The sequence below is a fragment of the Mustela erminea genome, chromosome 13 (genome assembly GCF_009829155.1).
Source record: "Mustela erminea isolate mMusErm1 chromosome 13, mMusErm1.Pri, whole genome shotgun sequence".
In the NCBI taxonomy this organism is placed as follows: Eukaryota; Metazoa; Chordata; class Mammalia; order Carnivora; family Mustelidae; genus Mustela; species Mustela erminea.
Window position 1 is genome coordinate 78,259,524 of NC_045626.1, and position 18,210 is coordinate 78,277,733.

General features: G+C 41.4%; 1 protein-coding gene across 8 annotated transcripts in view; it reads right to left on the minus strand.

Annotated features, from left to right (window-relative positions):
* The window catches only part of SUDS3 (SDS3 homolog, SIN3A corepressor complex component), a 205,847-nt gene that overhangs the window by 120,782 nt on the left and 66,855 nt on the right, over nt 1–18,210 (minus strand). Inside the window, exon 13 of one of the 8 annotated variants that reach the window (XM_032309235.1) lies at nt 5,803–5,833. The exons of the other annotated variants lie outside the window; for them this stretch is intronic. Within the exon in view, the coding sequence (XP_032165126.1) occupies nt 5,818–5,833 (16 nt within the window). The 3' untranslated portion in view covers nt 5,803–5,817. Of the gene's footprint in view, nt 1–5,802; nt 5,834–18,210 lie in introns of those variants that run through there. 8 annotated transcript variants of the gene reach the window in all.

Below are 18,210 nucleotides of genomic sequence, written 5' to 3' on the forward strand. Positions count from 1 at the left end.
CCACTCCTTTAAATCTGCTGTTTGCACTTAACCTGAGCCCAGGCACAGGGGCTTTAAAAGAAACAGTGACTGAGTGCGGCGTTAAGCTTTGCTTCTGCCCGCCACCAGAACTACCATTACCCCATATGACCACTCACCATCATCCCATGTGGCCATCCTTCAGATTTACAAAACCCATTTATTTCTCCCTTTTCCTACACAAGCCTTTGAGTTTTCCACACTAATGCCCAAGGTCATGTGCCTAGGTAGGACCGAAGTGCCAGACCTCCGCAGTTTTTGCCAACAGTCACTCTTTTCCTAACAAAGTATCCTGAATTATCGCTGGGAAATACCACCTTTCCAGTCTCATCTAATGTGCTACAGGTAGGGCTCCATCTGCAACCAAGGGTCAGAACATAGGACCCAGGTCCAATCAAATCAGCACATTAAACATTAAATCCTAGGGCACCTGGGTGGCTCAGTTGGTTAAACATCTGACTTCAGCTCAGGTCATGATCTCAGGGTCCCAGGGTCAAGGACTGCACTGGGCTCCACACTCCGCAGGGAATCTGATTGTCCCTCTGCCTCTCCCTCTGCCTCTCCCCCGGCTCATGCTACTTCTGTCTCTCTCACAAATAAACAAAATCTTAAAAATAAGCAAATAAAAATAAAAAATAAACACTTAATCCAGTGGTTAAGAGATAATTGTGTGAGCCTATGAGATGTAATGAAACCTTCGCTGCAAAGCTGGCACAAAGACTATCTTACTTTCCTGTTGTGTATAGATAGGGAAGGATGTATTCCTGGGAACGTCCAGCAGTCACTGTAAGACCACAAAGGGAAAATTTGTCTATGAATGGAATCAACTCAAAGAAAGCAGAATACAGAGATGGAGAAAAAGAAGAAATGAACCCTCATGGTATCATTCAGACTCCTGGATCCAGATTTGCCTGACCTACCTCTGGACTTTTCCATTACTTGAGGCGATAAAATCCCGTCTTTGCTTAAACCAGTTTGTGTTGTGTTTCTTCTCTGACTTCCAATCAAACACTACCAATCGATACATCTCCCTTCTTCCAACTGGTTGAGCAAAGGACATCTTGCCATCACCCGCCCTGGGAGATGACTTACCCAGAAACCTAGAATCCGAAGACCTGGATCCAAGACCTCCTCCACTTCCTAGCTATGTGACCTTGAACCAGTCCTTTATTCTTTCTGAACTCCAGTTCCCTCACCTGTGAAAGAAGGATATTAACACCTATCTTAGGCTTATTGTGAAAAATCCAATGTTAAAAATTTTGACTTTTAAGAGCAATGGGAAACCTGCAACAGGCATTAATAAGGAGAGTAATCCATGTTGAAAAAAAAAAATCACTTTGGCTGTTGTATAGAGAATGGGTAGGAGGAGGACAAGAATGAAAGCATCTGTGGGAGAAAGATCAGTTAGGAAGGGCTTTTGAAGTCCAGGAAGATGATGGTGGTTTGACCCGGGACAACGTTTACCCAATGTTTACTACCAAACATCAATGGCAAAATGGCAATTGCCAAAGCTGGCCAAATTCCCATATACTATGTCTTTTTGCCACGTGATTTTCACATAAATGAGTTTTGTCTGTAAATAAATTCTGCCCGACCCTTAAGCAATAATATTCATGAAACCACGAGGCTGATTCGCAAGATACATAGACATATTATAAATCACGTTATACATATTTCTAGGCCACATTTAAGAAAGTACATAACTACTAATTTTTCAAATGTTTATATACAAGTCTCTAAAGTTCAACCTGAGTACTACCAATAGGAGACAATAAGCCATCCAGAAGACTGTGGGAGGGACAGGGGACAGAAAGAAGTATTTCTTTTTATTATACAGAGAAAAAGTGCTACCTGGCATCAAGTAAAGTCGTTTAAGAAGGTTACTAGGGAAATTCTTACCTGTGGATGGACCTTACTCTAAGAGAGAAGCCAATTTAAAAAATAAATAAATAAAAATAAAAATAAGAACTCGGCTGAACAGAGAAATGAGAGGGTGGTTATTTGAATGACATTCTTCCCTTTTACAAAATGGCTCACCGTGGAGACCCTTTAAACCGAGAGCTCCCCTACTGAGTAAGTGCCTAGTACCATCATTAACTACTTGACAGAGAACCTGGGGGCAGCTAGGGGAGGAAGGAGGAGGTGGAGAGGAATTTTAAAGCCAAGCCCCGGCCCATTTAAGACCAATTTGAAACGAAGATTTCAGAAAGTCTGAAAGTGTAATTTAAGTGAATGCGCTAAGTAGGCTTCTGTGAATAACTCCTCCACTTAGACAATGTTCCTCCAGAACACCCTACTCTGCAGCCATTAAAAAGTGTGTTTTAGCAGAATATTTAATGACATTGGACATATCTCAAAAGCAGGTGGCAAATCAGCATGTACAGCATGATTCCAATTTCAGATTTAAAAAAGAAATTCTATACATGGGTAAAAAAAAAAAAGACTAGGAGTCTACATTAAAATGTTAACAGTGGTTATATTTAGAGGATGGGTTAGATGGATGATATATATATATTTTCTTCTTTGTTCTTGCCTGTGTTTACCCAAGTTTCTGATAATTTTGTAAGCAGGGAAGGACAATTAAAGGGTTTGGTGTTTTTTTTTTTTTTTTAAGATTTCATTTATTTATGTGAGAGGGAGAGAGAGAGAGAATGAGAGGAGAGAGGTCAGCAGGAGAAGCAGACTCCTTGCTGAGCAGGGAGGCCGATGTGAGACTCAATCCTGGGGACTCCAGGATCATGACCTGAGCTGAAGGCAGTTGCTTAAGCAACTGAGCCACCCAGGTGCCCTAAAGGGTGTCTTTTAAAATAACAATCCTCTGAGGGTCTACTGCATATTGTTACCAATTACTTGTTCTGAAAACATAAAATAGGAAATCTCTTTCTAGAAGGGCCAAAACTCTTATATATGATGATAAAATGATAACTAACGTCTGTAACCAATGATTATGTGTCAGGCCCTATGCTTACCACCTTATATAATCATGTCTTTGACAATGACTCTTAACAATCACCTATGAGACGGGTATTTTTATTCACAGCCCCCACCCCAGCTTTCCAAATAAAGAAACTGGGGCTCAGAGCAATGACATAACCTGTTCAAGGTCACTAACTGGCAGGTGGCAGAGAATCCAGGTCTCCTGATTTCTAATTCAGGGCTCTTTCTCCTCCATAGCATTGGGTTTCTACAGATGCCCTAGTTTATGGGCTGAAAATATCGCATAATTACCCCATAAATAAGCCATTGAACTTATTTATTCCTTGCATTTAACTTATTATTTAGCATTTAAAGGACACATTACATTGAGCAAGAACCATCAATCTTTCACATAATGCTCTGGTTAATAACTTGGTAATTATAATCCACAGTCACAAACCCGAACATGCTTGTCGTTTCCATGGTGCCAGGTTCCCTTTCAAAGAAGAGAACTCGTCAATTATCTCTGACCTGCTCGCTCTATGAATTTACACCCTTCGAAAGCACCAGCACTTACCCTGGTGGTTGGAGTGTTTAAGAGTAACTCCAGAGCTCCTGACCCTAAGAATTTGAAAGCCGTGTATCTACGATCCCCTTTAACGTGGTATGAGGGTATCATTTACACATTCTTCTATGCTAACAGAACTCCTATTTATAAAGCATTCCTGAGCTAACTGCTTTGCTTACAGGAAGAATACCAGAATGCACTGCTTACCAATCTAATCAGAGCCAACACCTCTTTGTATCTGTCAGTTTCTGCTGTGTAATGTGCAATTTCAAATCCCCATGGGTTACAAGGAAAAAATAAACTTATTATTTAACTTATGGGTCTGTGGTCAGTGATGGTTTTGCTGAGCTCATGTGGGATTCCATGAGCCTAGCTCCAGGCTTTAGGTTAGGTTCAGACCTGTTCTAAGGGTCTCCCTATTCTCTACGGAGCAGTGGTCATCTGAAGTATGATTTTCTCATAGCAAAAAGCAGGAGAACAAGAGAGCTAGGGAAAACACATGATGTCTTTGAGGACCAGGCTTAAGATGGACACATTTGCATCTCTGTCCACATTTCATTGGCCAAAGCAAGTCTTGTGGCTAAGTCCCCAACTAATGAGGCACAGAAATCTCCATCCACTCTAGTGGGAGGTACTGTGAAGTCACATGGCAAAACGTACTGATGTGTAATGCCGTTTAGAAAGAGAATGAAGAATTGGGAGCAATGATCCATTCTACCCACATTTTGTAACAAATATATTGCAATGTGCCCTTTACTATCCTGAAATGAAATTCAAAAAATAATACAACCTATATATGTATAATTTTCAAAAGTCAATTTCACATGTGAATTCTGGAAGACACCATAAGGTAGTCTGATGTTGGCACACAAACCCAGAATCACTGCATGCATAATAGCTACAAATGCAAGCTTCCTCAGGGGTATGGTGTGGGCCCCCCAAATAATCTAAACAATGTTGCCGCTGTTACGATTTTTCTGAAACGGTATACAACTATGAATAAAGTTTTCAGCAAGATAAACTACAATCATCCTTTGTTGCATACTGTAAACTGCATTCCTAGGAAAATCAGAGTATGCTAAAACCACGGACAAGTGGGTACCCGGCTGGCTCAGTCAGTGGAACATGTGATTCTTCATCTCAGGATCATGAGTTTGAGCCCTATGTGTGGCACAGAGGTTACTTAAAATTTTTACAAAATGCAAAATATATTCTATGTTTGTATATAAAACAAACTCAGATGATAATATATGAATTTTTCACTTATGTGAAGGTCTGGCAGGACAAAGGACAAGTCCTCCACATTGGTGAATGTCTAGCTCACTGGGTCCCCTAAAGCAAATCATGCCCTCATGATTTTGTAACTCCCCATCAGTGTAACTACCAAAATTGTGCCCACAAACTTGTGGAGAGAGTCCTAGAGGGCAGTATTGGCCCTGTGAGAACCACTGGTGTTGTATTAAAGTGGAATCTTTGATGTTCTACAGACTTTGAATACAGGCTCTGCTTCCTGCTTATTAGCTGTTGTGACTTTGGACAAGTTACTGGACTGCTCTGGGCCAGCCCTATTCATAATGTTGCTTTAAGGATTAAATGAGAGTACACAAATAGCCAACCATTTAACACAATACTTAACACATACTAAGTGCTCCATAAAAAGTCAGAGCCTAATGTTACACTATTCATTTAATGGCAAGATTTCATTTCTCCCATTTCACAGATGAAGAGATTATGGCTTAAATGAGATGCTTTTCCTCCTCCTCTCCCTGCTGTCTTCTATTCTGAAGATGGGCACTAATTGATGTTCTGCTGAGGGTCGGTTTCAGAAGAAAGGTAAGTCTGGAAAGACTGTGGGATTGACAAGTGAGTGAGGGGATCTGGTTTCACATTCCAGGCTGAAATATGTAGTAGCTTTACTCTGAAGAGAGCACTGGCTTTCAGGTCCCCACTGGCATCAGTATTTGGCATCCTCAAGAGTGGTGGCAGTGTAGACCCACCCAACAGTGATCCAGAGGAAGATATGGCCTTCAGTGGTAATGCCAGCAGAGATTTTGGAGAGGCAGTATGGAAGACAGACTTGGGATCTAGAGGCCAGAGCTCTGTCACTTACCATTCATGCATCCATGTAACTCTGGGTAAACCCCACCTCTCCCACGCCTCAGTTTCATCATCTACAAAGGGAGGAATACATATCTTACAGGGTTGTTGTGGAGACCAACAAGTATGGGAAATACTTAGAACATGCTGGCATATAAGAAGCTCTATATAATTGTGCACCACTGCCCAACTGATGTCCACCCATCGGTAAAGTGCCGTCACATACAGCCTGACCTGGTGGGTGATAAAAAGTGGCAAAAAAAATGGATGAATGGTACACAATGGAATACTATGCAGCCATCAAAAGAAATGAAATCTTGCCATTTGCAACGACGTGGATGGAACTAGAGGGTATCAAGCTTAGCGAAATAAGTCAATCAGTGAAAGACAACTATCATATGACCTCCCTGAGATGAGGAAGTGGAGATGCAACATGGGGGGCTAAGGGGGGTAGGAGAAGAATAAATGAAACAAGATGGGATTGGGAGGGAGACAAACCATAAGTGACTCTTGATCTCACAAAACAAACAGAGGGTTGCTGGGGGGAGGGGGGTTGGGAGAAGGGGCTGGGGTTATGGACATTGGGGAGGGTATGTGCTATGGTGAGTGCTGTGAAGTGTGTAAATCTGGCAATTCACAGACCTATACGCCTGGAGATAAAAATATATTATAGGTTTATAAAAAAAAATTTTTTTAATCATAAAAAAGATACATTTAACCATTAAAAAAAAAAAGAATGGATGAATGGATGGACAATGGTTGGGAAGAAATTTCAACTTCAGAAACATGTCATTTCCAGCTTCCAACTGGGGCTTCTGGAAAGCTGCAGTGGAGTATTTGCTCTTATCGGCATGCTTTTAACACCATACTGCACAGTCTTTCAAAACCACAGAATAAAACAAAACAAAACTGAGGTGTGTCAAGGTGTGCTCACAGCAGCTAACACTGCAAATGAACTAAAACCATGAGCATCACTCTTATCCACACTTGCTCTAACAAGTAAAGCAGTTTTTATCCATTCTTGCCCACATTTACAGAGGAGAATGAAAGACGAGGCACTGATGAGAAAAAGAATGGAACAGCAGGAGAAAGGAAAGCAGATGGAAACAGAGTACATACAGTGTCTAGTCGAGCGCCTGATGCACAATAGGCCCTCAGTTGTGATTTGTTGAATGAGTGGATAGGTGGGTTGATGGATGAGTAGATGGATGGATAGATGGATGGGGAGGTGGGTGGATTGATGCAAGGATGGATGGATGGATGGATGGATGGATGGATGGATGGATGGATTAACAGAGGGGTGAATGTCTAATTTTTTCTGCCCCAACTTCAAACTTCAAATCAAGACCAAAGATTTCCATAAATAAAGTGATCATCTCTGTTCATTTTTCAAAGCCAATAGCTTCCTTAGGAGGAGATATGAAAACACATGTTATCCCATGTTAGGCAAGTCATAAATATCTCATATTCTGGTGAAAGCTCTGCCACGTACTACCTATGTGACCTGGAATAACTCATTTTGATTCTCTGAGCCTTATTTTTCTCAGAGGTGGTCTTAAAGAATCCCCACAGAGTAGATATTATATAATATCATGAATGATTTATGTGCATAAGTGTATACTCAAATTTATAGTTTATACCCAACACCCAATTTGTTAGCTTTATTCATTTCAAACCTCTTATCACTATTATTACACAGCATGTTAATGTATATTGGTAACTCTTTACTTCCACATAACACTCAAGGGTTCATGAAACACTATAATACCACAGCTACAACTCATTTAACACTACATAATTTCTCCTAGGTCTGCACAACTCCGTGAGTAGATATTCCTAATCCTGTATCAGTCACATATTCTCCCAATAATGCTGCATAACATACAACCACATAAACCTCCAGGGCATATAGTAACAAACATTTATACAGGGTTCAGCTAACCTGGACTGGGTTCATCTGATCTTGCTGCCTTGCTCACATGTCTTTGGTTAATAGCCAGTTATCTAAGTGCTCTGCTGATCTTGGCTGGACTCAATCTCATGTCTGGAATTTGGCTGGCTGTTGGCTGATCTAAGATGGCCTCAGTTGAAATGCATGGGTTAATGTGGCCCCACAACACAGAAGACTCATCAGAGAATTTTCCCACGGCAATTGCAGAAAAACAGAGTGAAAGTAGAAATGCATACTTTTTCAGACCTCTGCTTGTATTACATCTAATACCTCACTGGCCAAACTAAGACATGTGGGTAGCACAGATTCAAAGGACAGGTAAAGGGACTCTACCTCTTTTATGAGAGAAACTTGAAGGCTGTGGGTACAGGAGGGATATTATGAGTTGAACTGTCTCCCCAAGATTCATATGTTGAACTCCTAACCCCCAGTATCCTAGAAGTTGACACTATCTGGAGATAGCATCTTTATATGATTACCTTTATAAAGGTAATCAAGTTAAAATGAGGTCACTAGAGCGGGTCCTAATCCATTGTGACAAGTGTCCTTATAAGAAGGGAAACACAGAAACCCAGAGGGAAGGCAATGTGAAGACAAAAAGGAAAAAAATGGCCATCTACAAGCCAAGGAGAGAAGCATGGAACAGATTCCCTCCCTCAACCCACCCCTCCCTGCCACCAACCAATCCTCAGGAAGAACCAACACTACTGACACCTTGATCTTGGACTTGTAACCTCCAGAACTGTAAGACAGTAAACTTCTGCTGTTCAAGCTGCTCAATGTATGGCACTTTGTTAAGGCAACCCTAGGAACCTAATAGAAGGGGTGAAGAATTAAGTAAGGCATTAATGAAACTGGTCCTTAGTACCCTATTTTTCAGGAGAGGAAACAGGCTCTCAGAGTTCAATTAATGTATCACCCAAGGGGCATCAGAGTTGTCAGTAGAACTCAGGTCTTCCTTATCTGATTTCTTTATGCCTCTAAGACATTTCTGTTCACAGTCTTCTGTCTTTTCCTAGGTGGCTTCCAAAAGGGAGGCACTGGCATGTGCAGGACACTGTTCATGCCCAACTAGGCAATTCTGCGCATGTTGCTTCAAAGCTTCTGTTTTACAATCCTTAATGATCTAGTAATTGTGTTTATGGCTTTCCAATGAAGTGTGCAGAGCTCTGATAGCCATCACTGGTTTCTTGAGGGCCTTTATTTGATCTGAGACTGTGCAGAGCTTCTGATAGATTAAAAAAGGTGTGTGAGGCAAAGAGAAAATTCGGGTCAAATCTTTTACAGAATGGTTTTCAGCTAGCCACTCCACGCACTTGAGCCACCAACCACCTTGGCATTGAACATACTTGGTTATTTGGGATAACTCTGAAGCCACTGGAATGATTTCTTGCATAGAGTGAAATGAATGGAAAAGAATTAGGCCATTAACCCGTGTATTAGTCAGGGTTCTCCAGACAGAAAGAACCGATAGGAGATTGATCTCTTCAACATAAAGAGATTTGTTGTAAGGTCATGTAACTATCAAGGTTAAGAAGTCCCACAACCTGGCTTCCGTAAAGAAGACCCAGGAAAGTCAGCCACATAGTTCGAGAAGAGCCAAAGAGTTAATGGTGTGGATTCCAGTAGACCTGAAACCAGGAGGGCCAAGGGCAGAAGCAGATCAGTTGGACGGAGTTCATTCAAACTTCTTCTACCTTTTTATTCTATTTCGGTCCTCAACAAATTAGGGCCATCTGCTTTACTGAATTTGCCAATTCATATGCTAATGTCTTCCAGAAATACCCTCATGGACATAACCAGAGATAATATTTCATCAGCTATCTGGGTGTCCTGTGGCCCAGTCAGGTTGACACATAAAATAAACCATCACAACTCATTACACAAAAATTTCTTGAGTGCCTACTATTTGCCAAGCACTGTTAAAGGCTGTGGGATACAGAGATGAGTGAGATACAATCTTCACACACAAGCAGCTCACTGTCTCATATCCCCTCAATATTCGCTCTTCAAATACTAGTGTTGAGCACCTACCAGGCGTTGTCGCTCTCTGACCCACAGACGTTACTGAGAGGAACAAGACAGATATGATCTCTACTCTTGGTCGTGTTTACAGGTGAGCTGGTGACACCGTTACTGAATAATCTGTGGCATAATTAAGCAAGGACACTTGTAGGAATGCTGCAAAGGAGTAGCACACGTTGCTAATGACAGCGTGACAGGAAGAACTGATCTATTTATTTTCTGCTTAGAATTCTCATAGTTCTGCCTCTGGCATATCTCTAGTTGTCACTTTTGTTCAGAGTCCTAACCTGGTTTACTAATGATTTGGGTGGATCCACAGTGATCTTTGACCTTTGACACCCTGACCTTAACTTGACCAAACCGGAACTCATTAACCTCTCCTAAAAACCTGGTTATCTGGCAATTTAGAAGAATTTATCAAAATTTTAAATGTGTTCAATCTTTGACCCAGCAATTCTATGAAAAATTTATAGCATAAATTCATTGGCACAAAAATTCAAAGATATACAAAGACCACTGCTTTGTTGGTAATAAAAAACATACAAATAGAAAACTGGAAACAACCCAAATTTCCATCAATAGTCAGATGGCTAAATGAATCTTAATATAGCCAGGCAATGGAATATTATGTATTATGAATATTATGTAGTCATTAAAAATAATGTTGTAAATGTATATGAATCGGTTTGGAAAGAAGCACATAATATATTGTGAGAAAAACGCAGAATAATATAATCCAGGATTAATACACACATACACACATTTATAAAAACATATTTTTAGACCATAACTTAGAGTGGTTTATATCTAGTGGTTAAGATTAGAAAATTTTACTACATCTACCATGTTCAAAGTCACATTGTACTGTTTTTTCCATTTAAGAATTTATTTTTAAGTAATCTCTATGCCCAGCATGGGACTTGAACTCACGACCCCAAGATCAAGAATCACACCCTCTACCAACTGAGCCAACCAGACACCCAGTATTGCTTTTACTTTTAAAAAATACACTTTTGGGCTGGGGCGCCTGGGTGGCTCAGTGGGTTAAAAAAATACACTTTTGGGGTATTTTTTAAATACCCCCCAAATTTTAAATGTGCTCAAAAGTAGTCAAAGGGCTACATTCCTTTTCCAGTTTCACCAACTACCAAATCCCATCTAGGATCTTACTGTCATTTTTACCTCCTCCCTCTCTTGGCCATAAACCCAGCCGTATGCTGAGTCAAAACTTTCTACCTCTGACCCACTTCTCAAATCCTCACCATGTCCTGCCCTCTGGCCAAGGTCAGTCTCACATGGCAAGACTCCCTGACCCTACTTCCTCACTGCCCCAATGTATGCTCAGCACTGTCACAGGGGACTCTTTCTAACCTACCTGACCATAATCTTCATTCCTTTGCCCCCAACCTTTGGCTCTACCAGACTAAGAGAATAAGCCTCAAACTTTTACCATGGACTTCAGTTCACTTTAGGTCCACTTTGCCATTTCAGCCTTAAGTCAAGCATCCAAGGCATCCGTGCCAGTCCCCCATCCCAGTCGCAGCAGCATTAATGGACCTCCTGAATCTGAACCTGCATATTCATACCTTAAAATCTCAACTCACATTGTTCTCTCTTTCCCCAGGCCCTTCTTTTAACTTGCATCTTTTAAAATATAAGGGCCTTCGCTTATGTTTGAGGGGCGCCTGGGTGGCTCAGTGGGTTAAGCCGCTGCCTTCGGCTCAGGTCATGATCTCAGGGTCCTGGGATCGAGTCCCGCATCGGGCTCTCTGCTCAGCAGGGAGCCTGCTTCCTCCTCTCTCTCTCTGCCTGCCTCTCTGCCTACTTGTAATCTCTCTCTGTCAAATAAATAAATAAAATCTTTAAAAAAAAATAAAATAAAAAATAAAATAAAATATAAGGGCCTTGGCTTATGTTTGATACTGAAAATGTTTCTTTTTGCTTTTACTGAGAAATAGCCTACTATGTTGGAAAATGCATAGATTTTTGAGCCAGAGTATCTGGGATGGCATTTTCATTCCCATTTACAAGCTCTGTGACATTTACTTCACTGTACTATACCATGGTTTCCTCATCTGTAAAATAGGGATGAGAATAAGAAAAGCAGCCTCATAAGCCAACATTTGCAAAGCAGAGAAGTACTGAACACAATAAACACTTGAAAATGTTCATTATCATTACCAGACTCTAAAATGGTATTATCTTCTGTTGCTGTTGAGCATGTTGGATTTTTGCTCCTAAATTCATGTTCCCCTCCCAAAGATACAGAGCCTTTTGAATTCCTGTGGCTGCTTTTAGAGCTTTTTGGCCTTAATCTCTGTACATCATAATTAAGAGCCCGAGCTCTGAGGCCAAGCTTTCTTGACTCTTGTCTTGGGTAAGTTAACTGAGTTAAGCCTCAGTCTCTCCATCTATAAAATGAATTAATAATAATTCCTGCCTTATAAGGTTGGTTTGGAAGATTAAATGTGTAAATGTCTGAAAGTGCTTAACATGAGACTAGCACATAGTCAACACTTAATAAATATTAGCTAGTATTACTATCAGGGAGGCAGAAATGGGGGAAGGGGAGAATATATTCAAGACAGTTTAAATAAGGTGGAATTTATTTTAAGGACCCAGACAGAAAAAAATACTACTACCATGGACATTACTGACATTTGGGGGGGCTAGACCATTCTTTGCTGGGGGCTGTTCTGGGCATTACAGAATATTTAAGCAGCATCCCTCTGGCCTCTACCCACTAAGTATGGACAGTATTCCCCTCATCCAGTTGGGACTATCAAAAATGTCTCCAGACACTGACTAATATCCTTTGCAGAGGTGGGGTACTGGGTATAAATATCACTTCTATGGTGCCTGTGTGGCTCAGTGGGTTAAGCCTCTGCCTTCGGATGAGGTCATGATCTCAGGGTCCTGGGATGGAGCCCCACATCGGGCTGTCTGCTCAGCAGTGAGCCTGCTTCCCCCTCTCTCTCTGCCTGCCTCTCTGCCTACTTGTGATCTCTGTCTGTCAAATAAATAAATAAAATCTTTTTTAAAAAATCACCTCCTATTGAGAACCACTGGGCTACCCTCACACGACCCAGAAAGTACTCACTCCTCTTGGCTTCTTTCTACTTCTTAAATTGCTCTGCAAATCAGCTTCCTCTGTTAAGTTTCACCGTTCTGCTTCCTCATAACCTACGTCTACCTGGGCATTAGCTTGCCATGACACCAATCCGGGCTCTCACCCACGCCCACACCCTTTAAGAGCTCCAGCGCCCAACGCGGCTGATTTCTAGTTCTCTTTATGCAAATTCTCAAGAAACAAAGACTCCGATTGGCTGAACTACAGTCAAGTGACCACCTCTAGTCCAATCAGCTGTGACCAGGAGAGAAGAGGCACCTGGGATAATGAGCACCGGGGCCACAGGTTCTTCGCCTTCAGCGGTCCCCTGGCATGTCTCCAAAGAAGTAGCTGTGGTCGGGTCAGGTGTGGCCTGTCCCTGTAGCATGTCTTCTCCCTTTTCCTCAGACGGTCCTCAAACGTGTCTCCCATTGCCGAGGAGTCTGCAGGCACTCATTTCCATCAAGTTTCTCCCTCTGATCAGTCAGAGGCATTTCAGCATGACTTTCAAGGGATGCACAGGCTTCAGATGGGGTCCCAGGGAATGTCCAGACATGCATTTTGCACCTTCGGAGGCTTCTGGATCCTTTGGCTCCCTTTGGATCTTGAGGATTGATTCGGATCCTTAAGATTGCAAGATTGGGGGACGCCTGAGTGGCTCAGTGGGTTAAGCCTCTGCCTTCAGATCAGGTCATGATCTCGGGGTCCTGGGATCAAGTCCCGCATCGGGCTCTCTGCTCGGAAGCAGGGAGCCTGCTTTCCCCTCTGTCTCTCTGCCTGCCTCTCTGCCTACTTGTCATCCCTCTCTCTCTCTGTAAAAAAAAAAAAAAAAAAAAAAATCTTTAAAAAAAAAAAAAGATTGCAAGATTGGTGAGCTGTCCCCATGTGTACTGAAGGGGATCAGAATATGCCAGCCCACAACAGCCACTTTTGCATGAGGCTTGTCTGGAGGTAAAGGTAATTAAGAAGCAGCCAACACAAGGAGCTCTCTGTTCTCCCTCCTCTACTTAAGAGTAGGACCTTTCCCTTTGTGAGGGTCATCCCCTCCCTTCTGGACCAGGAGAGAAAACAACCACTGGAGACAGAACCTGAGCACCGAAATAAGCCTTCAGGACAAACTTTACTGAAGTAACTCCTATCTTCCGTTAGTTTCTCCCATATATTTACCTTTCCACAATCTGCTACACCTAAAAGCCCAAACCCCTTCTCTTTTGCCTTGTCACTTCTCCACAAATGTACTTTCTTTTGTTTAGATGGTACAGAAGACCCTGGGTCTAATCACTGCTTTGGGTCTTCATTTCTTTTCTAAGAAGGCCTCAGGCCTCCGTACAGGTAAAAATAAACAAATAAATATTAATATTACTACCAAATAAAATGTGTATACCTCCTCTCCTGTTAATCTGTTTTTTGTGGGGGGTTTTTTTTTTTTTTTGGTCTATTTGCAGGGCCCCGCTTCAGAAAGTCTACCCACGTTATTATAAGCACACTAGACCAACTGTTTTCTTAGCTTTTGTTGGAACAAAGATCCTTTGCAAGACAAGACACAACATCTTTAAGCTGCATATAATTTCAGGGTGGCTCATGGCCCTCATCCCAAGGACATTTTTTGGCTCCTATAAGACTTCATGCCTATAGGAGAGGAAGATACATGTAAATCAGTTGAACATCTATTGTATCCAGGGTGTTGGCAACACACACATTTACCTTATCTGAATTCAATTACTAAAAAGAGAGAAAAATTTATCCTGCGGCTCTTAAAACCAATCACACTAGGATTTGGCTCCAGTGCCCCAGAGAAAGGAAGGTTCACAATCAAAATGTAAAGAGAAACAAGATAAGTTAATTCTTGCCTTTTGCCCTTGTAAAGACCCAGGGCAATTTAAGGTAATTTGGGCCACACAAGATTTTTGCCTGAAGCACTAACACCAGAACCCCTACCTTTAACCTCCCATTCATGATGTAACCCCACATGCTTTCCATATCTGTGGTTTTCAAACTGCAGGCCTCTACCCACAGGTGGTCATAAAATCGATTTAGTGGGTCATGACCAGCATTTTTTTAAAAAATTGAATAGAACAGAATAGAAAATAGCAGAGCGCAAGTTTCATAGTGTGAGTATTATTTCATAAAAGTTTTGCTTCTTTTGTGTGTGTGTGTGTGTGTGTGTGTGTTTCTTACCCTGGTCAAAAACATTTGAAAGTCATTGTTCTATATTCCGTGCTGCCCAATACTGCTAGTCATTAGCACATACGGTTGGTCAAAACAGACATGAGCTGTTAGGTATAAAATGCACAGTGAATTTCAAAGACTAAAGAGGAAAAAAGAATGTAGAATATCTAATAAATAATTGTTACATTGATTACATGTTGAAATATAAGTCAATGTCATAATGTTGCCTTTGGCTACATTATGTTAAATAAAATACTAAAATTAATTTTGCATGTTTCTTTTTACTGTCACTATGTGGCTAGTAGAAAAATGCTAATTATATATTTAGTTGTTATTATATGCCTTTTGGACAGTGCTGCTCTTTATATTTTAGCAAAATACACATGTACATACACATGACATACTTATAATCTGGCTGATAAAATAGCACCTTTAAAATATTTTTAAGGTTTTTTTGTTGTTGTTGTTAGAGAGAGAGCAAGGGGTGTGGGGCAGTGGGGAGGGCAGAGGAGAGGGGAAGAAAGGATCTCTAGCAGACTTCAGGCTGAGTGTGGATCCCATTGTGGAGCTCTGTCTCACAACCGTGAGATCATCTTCTGAGCTAAAATCAAGAGACAGAGGCTTAACTGACTGAGCAACGCGGGTGTCCCAAAATAGCATCTTTATACGGCATCTATCACCATATTATTACCAAACACCGAGAAAGATTCATTCAATGTCAAAATGGCTGCCCCATTACCTAACACCCCAACCTCCAATGCAGAGAGCACCTTTTGACTCAGGCTTAGTGCACCTAGCTGTCTGACATAGCTGAATGTTGGAGGGCCTTAGCAGAGGGGACAGATGCCTCAGAAATGGATTATTTATTCTCTTAATTTATTCAGGAAGGATTATGGTCATCCTGCCAATGGTTAGGCACCCCAAAAGACCACACATACTGAATCTAGCAGGAAATGACCCCATATTCACTTCCTGTGTACTCTATAAATCTCTCGGTATCAGCATTAGCTTTCAGCCTCATTCCCCATCTTCTTTCCTCTCCTAGCTCAGGGAAGATCATATTACCTGCCAATCATAATCTTAATATTCTACTAGTCAAAGGCATGTTACAATGACCCTCCAACATGCATGTACAGCAAGCATGTGCACATGCACACACATACACACACACACACACAAACACACTTGCCAGTCTTAATTAGTTCTAGCCTCTCTGGAGCCACTCATTTTTCTCTGGCCGACCCCTTCTACTGCCAGTACTTCTAATCATATTGGTCTTAGGAATTCTTCTCTACCATGAGGTAACTATAATAATAATAATAAGGACAGTAAGTAGCTGTCTCTTATAGCTCACTTATCTTCCAGACATTATGCTAAGCACTTTCTCTCATGTAAACGTAACAATTTTGTTGTGATGCAAATACTTTTCCATTTTAGAAATAAAGAAACTTTGCCCTATGAGGTGATTTAAACCGTAAGATCCATAATGTCTTGCTCACAATAAACCCAATGTGTACAAAAAGTGCATGGCACATATGTTTAAGTGCTCAAATAATGTCTGTTGTGAATAAATAAGTAAATGATGAAGACATACCACTGTCTACTTTTACTTATAGCTGTGTCTATGTGGCACCAATCTTATGAAGTTAAGCTACAAGTGCCTTGAGGACAGAATTTATTTTTGCATTTCCTGGGCTTAGCACAATGCCTGCTACAAAGTGGACACTCAAAGAAATGTCAAATAAACCAATAAAAAAAATAATAAATGATTAAATGTCACAACTTCAGAATATGACCATCCCTCACTAAGAATCATTCAGTGGCTCCCTATTACCCTTGGCTAAAGTTCAAATTATTCTTTATGGCCTACAAAGACTCCCTCACCACTTGAGCCTCATCTCTTGCCCCTTGGAGCTCCAGCTACACTGAAATTCTTTCAGCTCCTCAACTTCGGAGTTAGGGTTAGGGTTAGAGTCCCTACTTCCCCATTCAGGGCCTTTCACCTGGCCATTCTCACCTGTTCCCAGCCCCAGTGCTTTGCCCTTGACCTAGCCAAGTCCTTCTCACCTCCCAGTGAAGCCTTTCCTGACCCTCATCTAGATTAATCCCCCTTAGGCAGCTCTCACTTCACCCTATACTTCTCTTTTAGTGCTTATCACAAGGACAACTCAATAATTATTTTTACTTTTTTTTTTTTTTGGTCCAACATTTATTTCCTGTAAGCCCTAGAAGCTAAGGAGCATGTCTGTTTTGTATACCGTGATATACCCTGTATCTTGCCTACAGGTGGGAAACCAGTGATCCACACATGTTTTCTGGCCTATCTTCTGAATAGTGTGTGTATGCTACAAACATATATAATTTGTTATATGCTATATTTATAATTGTTATATATATAACTGGTTCATTACAAAATTTAAAATATACATACTTCACAAAAAATCTGGGTTTATGGCTTCTCTAGGAGAAAAAAAATCCAAATATTTGGAATACTACATATATAGTTAGGATAGGTGAGCAATGCCACAAAAACAAGGCCAAAATCTCAAACTGTTTTCTCACTTACACTCCATTTCCATCTAGGGAGGCTGTGGCTCTGCACCCTGCCTCTCCCTGAGCTCCATCTGGAATACTGACAGTCACTGAGGCCGAAGGAAAAGGAGACACAACAAACCAAGCTTATGGCTTTCACCCAGAAGTGACACACGCCTCTTCCACCCCCATTTCATTAGCTAAAACCAGTCAACGGGGAGAGGATATATCATTCCCTTGCAGGAAGAACCACTGCAGGAGGGAAAATGGAATGCCTGGAAAGCAGTATTATAAATCTATCCCAGAGGGATGTCTGGGGGGCTCAGTTGGTTAAACATCTGCCTTTGGCTCAGGTCAGATCCCAGGATCCTGGGCCCGAGCCCCATACAGGGCTCCTTGCTCAGCAGGGAGGCTGCTTCTCCTTCTGTCTGCCACTTCTTCTGCTTGTGTACTCTCTCTCTCTCTCTGACAAATAAGTAAAATCTTTAAAAAAAAAAAAAATCTATCCCAGAGAAACAATTGGCTGGAGCTGAAAAGCACCTGCCTCATTTAGATGGGACACTGACTCCAATCTGATTCATCTCTCTTGCCTCATAACTCATCACCCACCATGCTCATTCCTTGCTGGAATTTAGGCTCGCTATCACGACAGTGGGGGGTAAAGGAGCAAACAATGAATAAATAAACAAGGCTTCCTATATATTATGGCACAAATGAAAACTTGCTCCTTGAGAAGCGAACTTCTATGCCAGGCCCTGGCAGTTCAGTCACTGCCTGTCTTGGGAGACCTTGCCTGGACTAGCTCCGCCTCCAGTGACTGCTTTG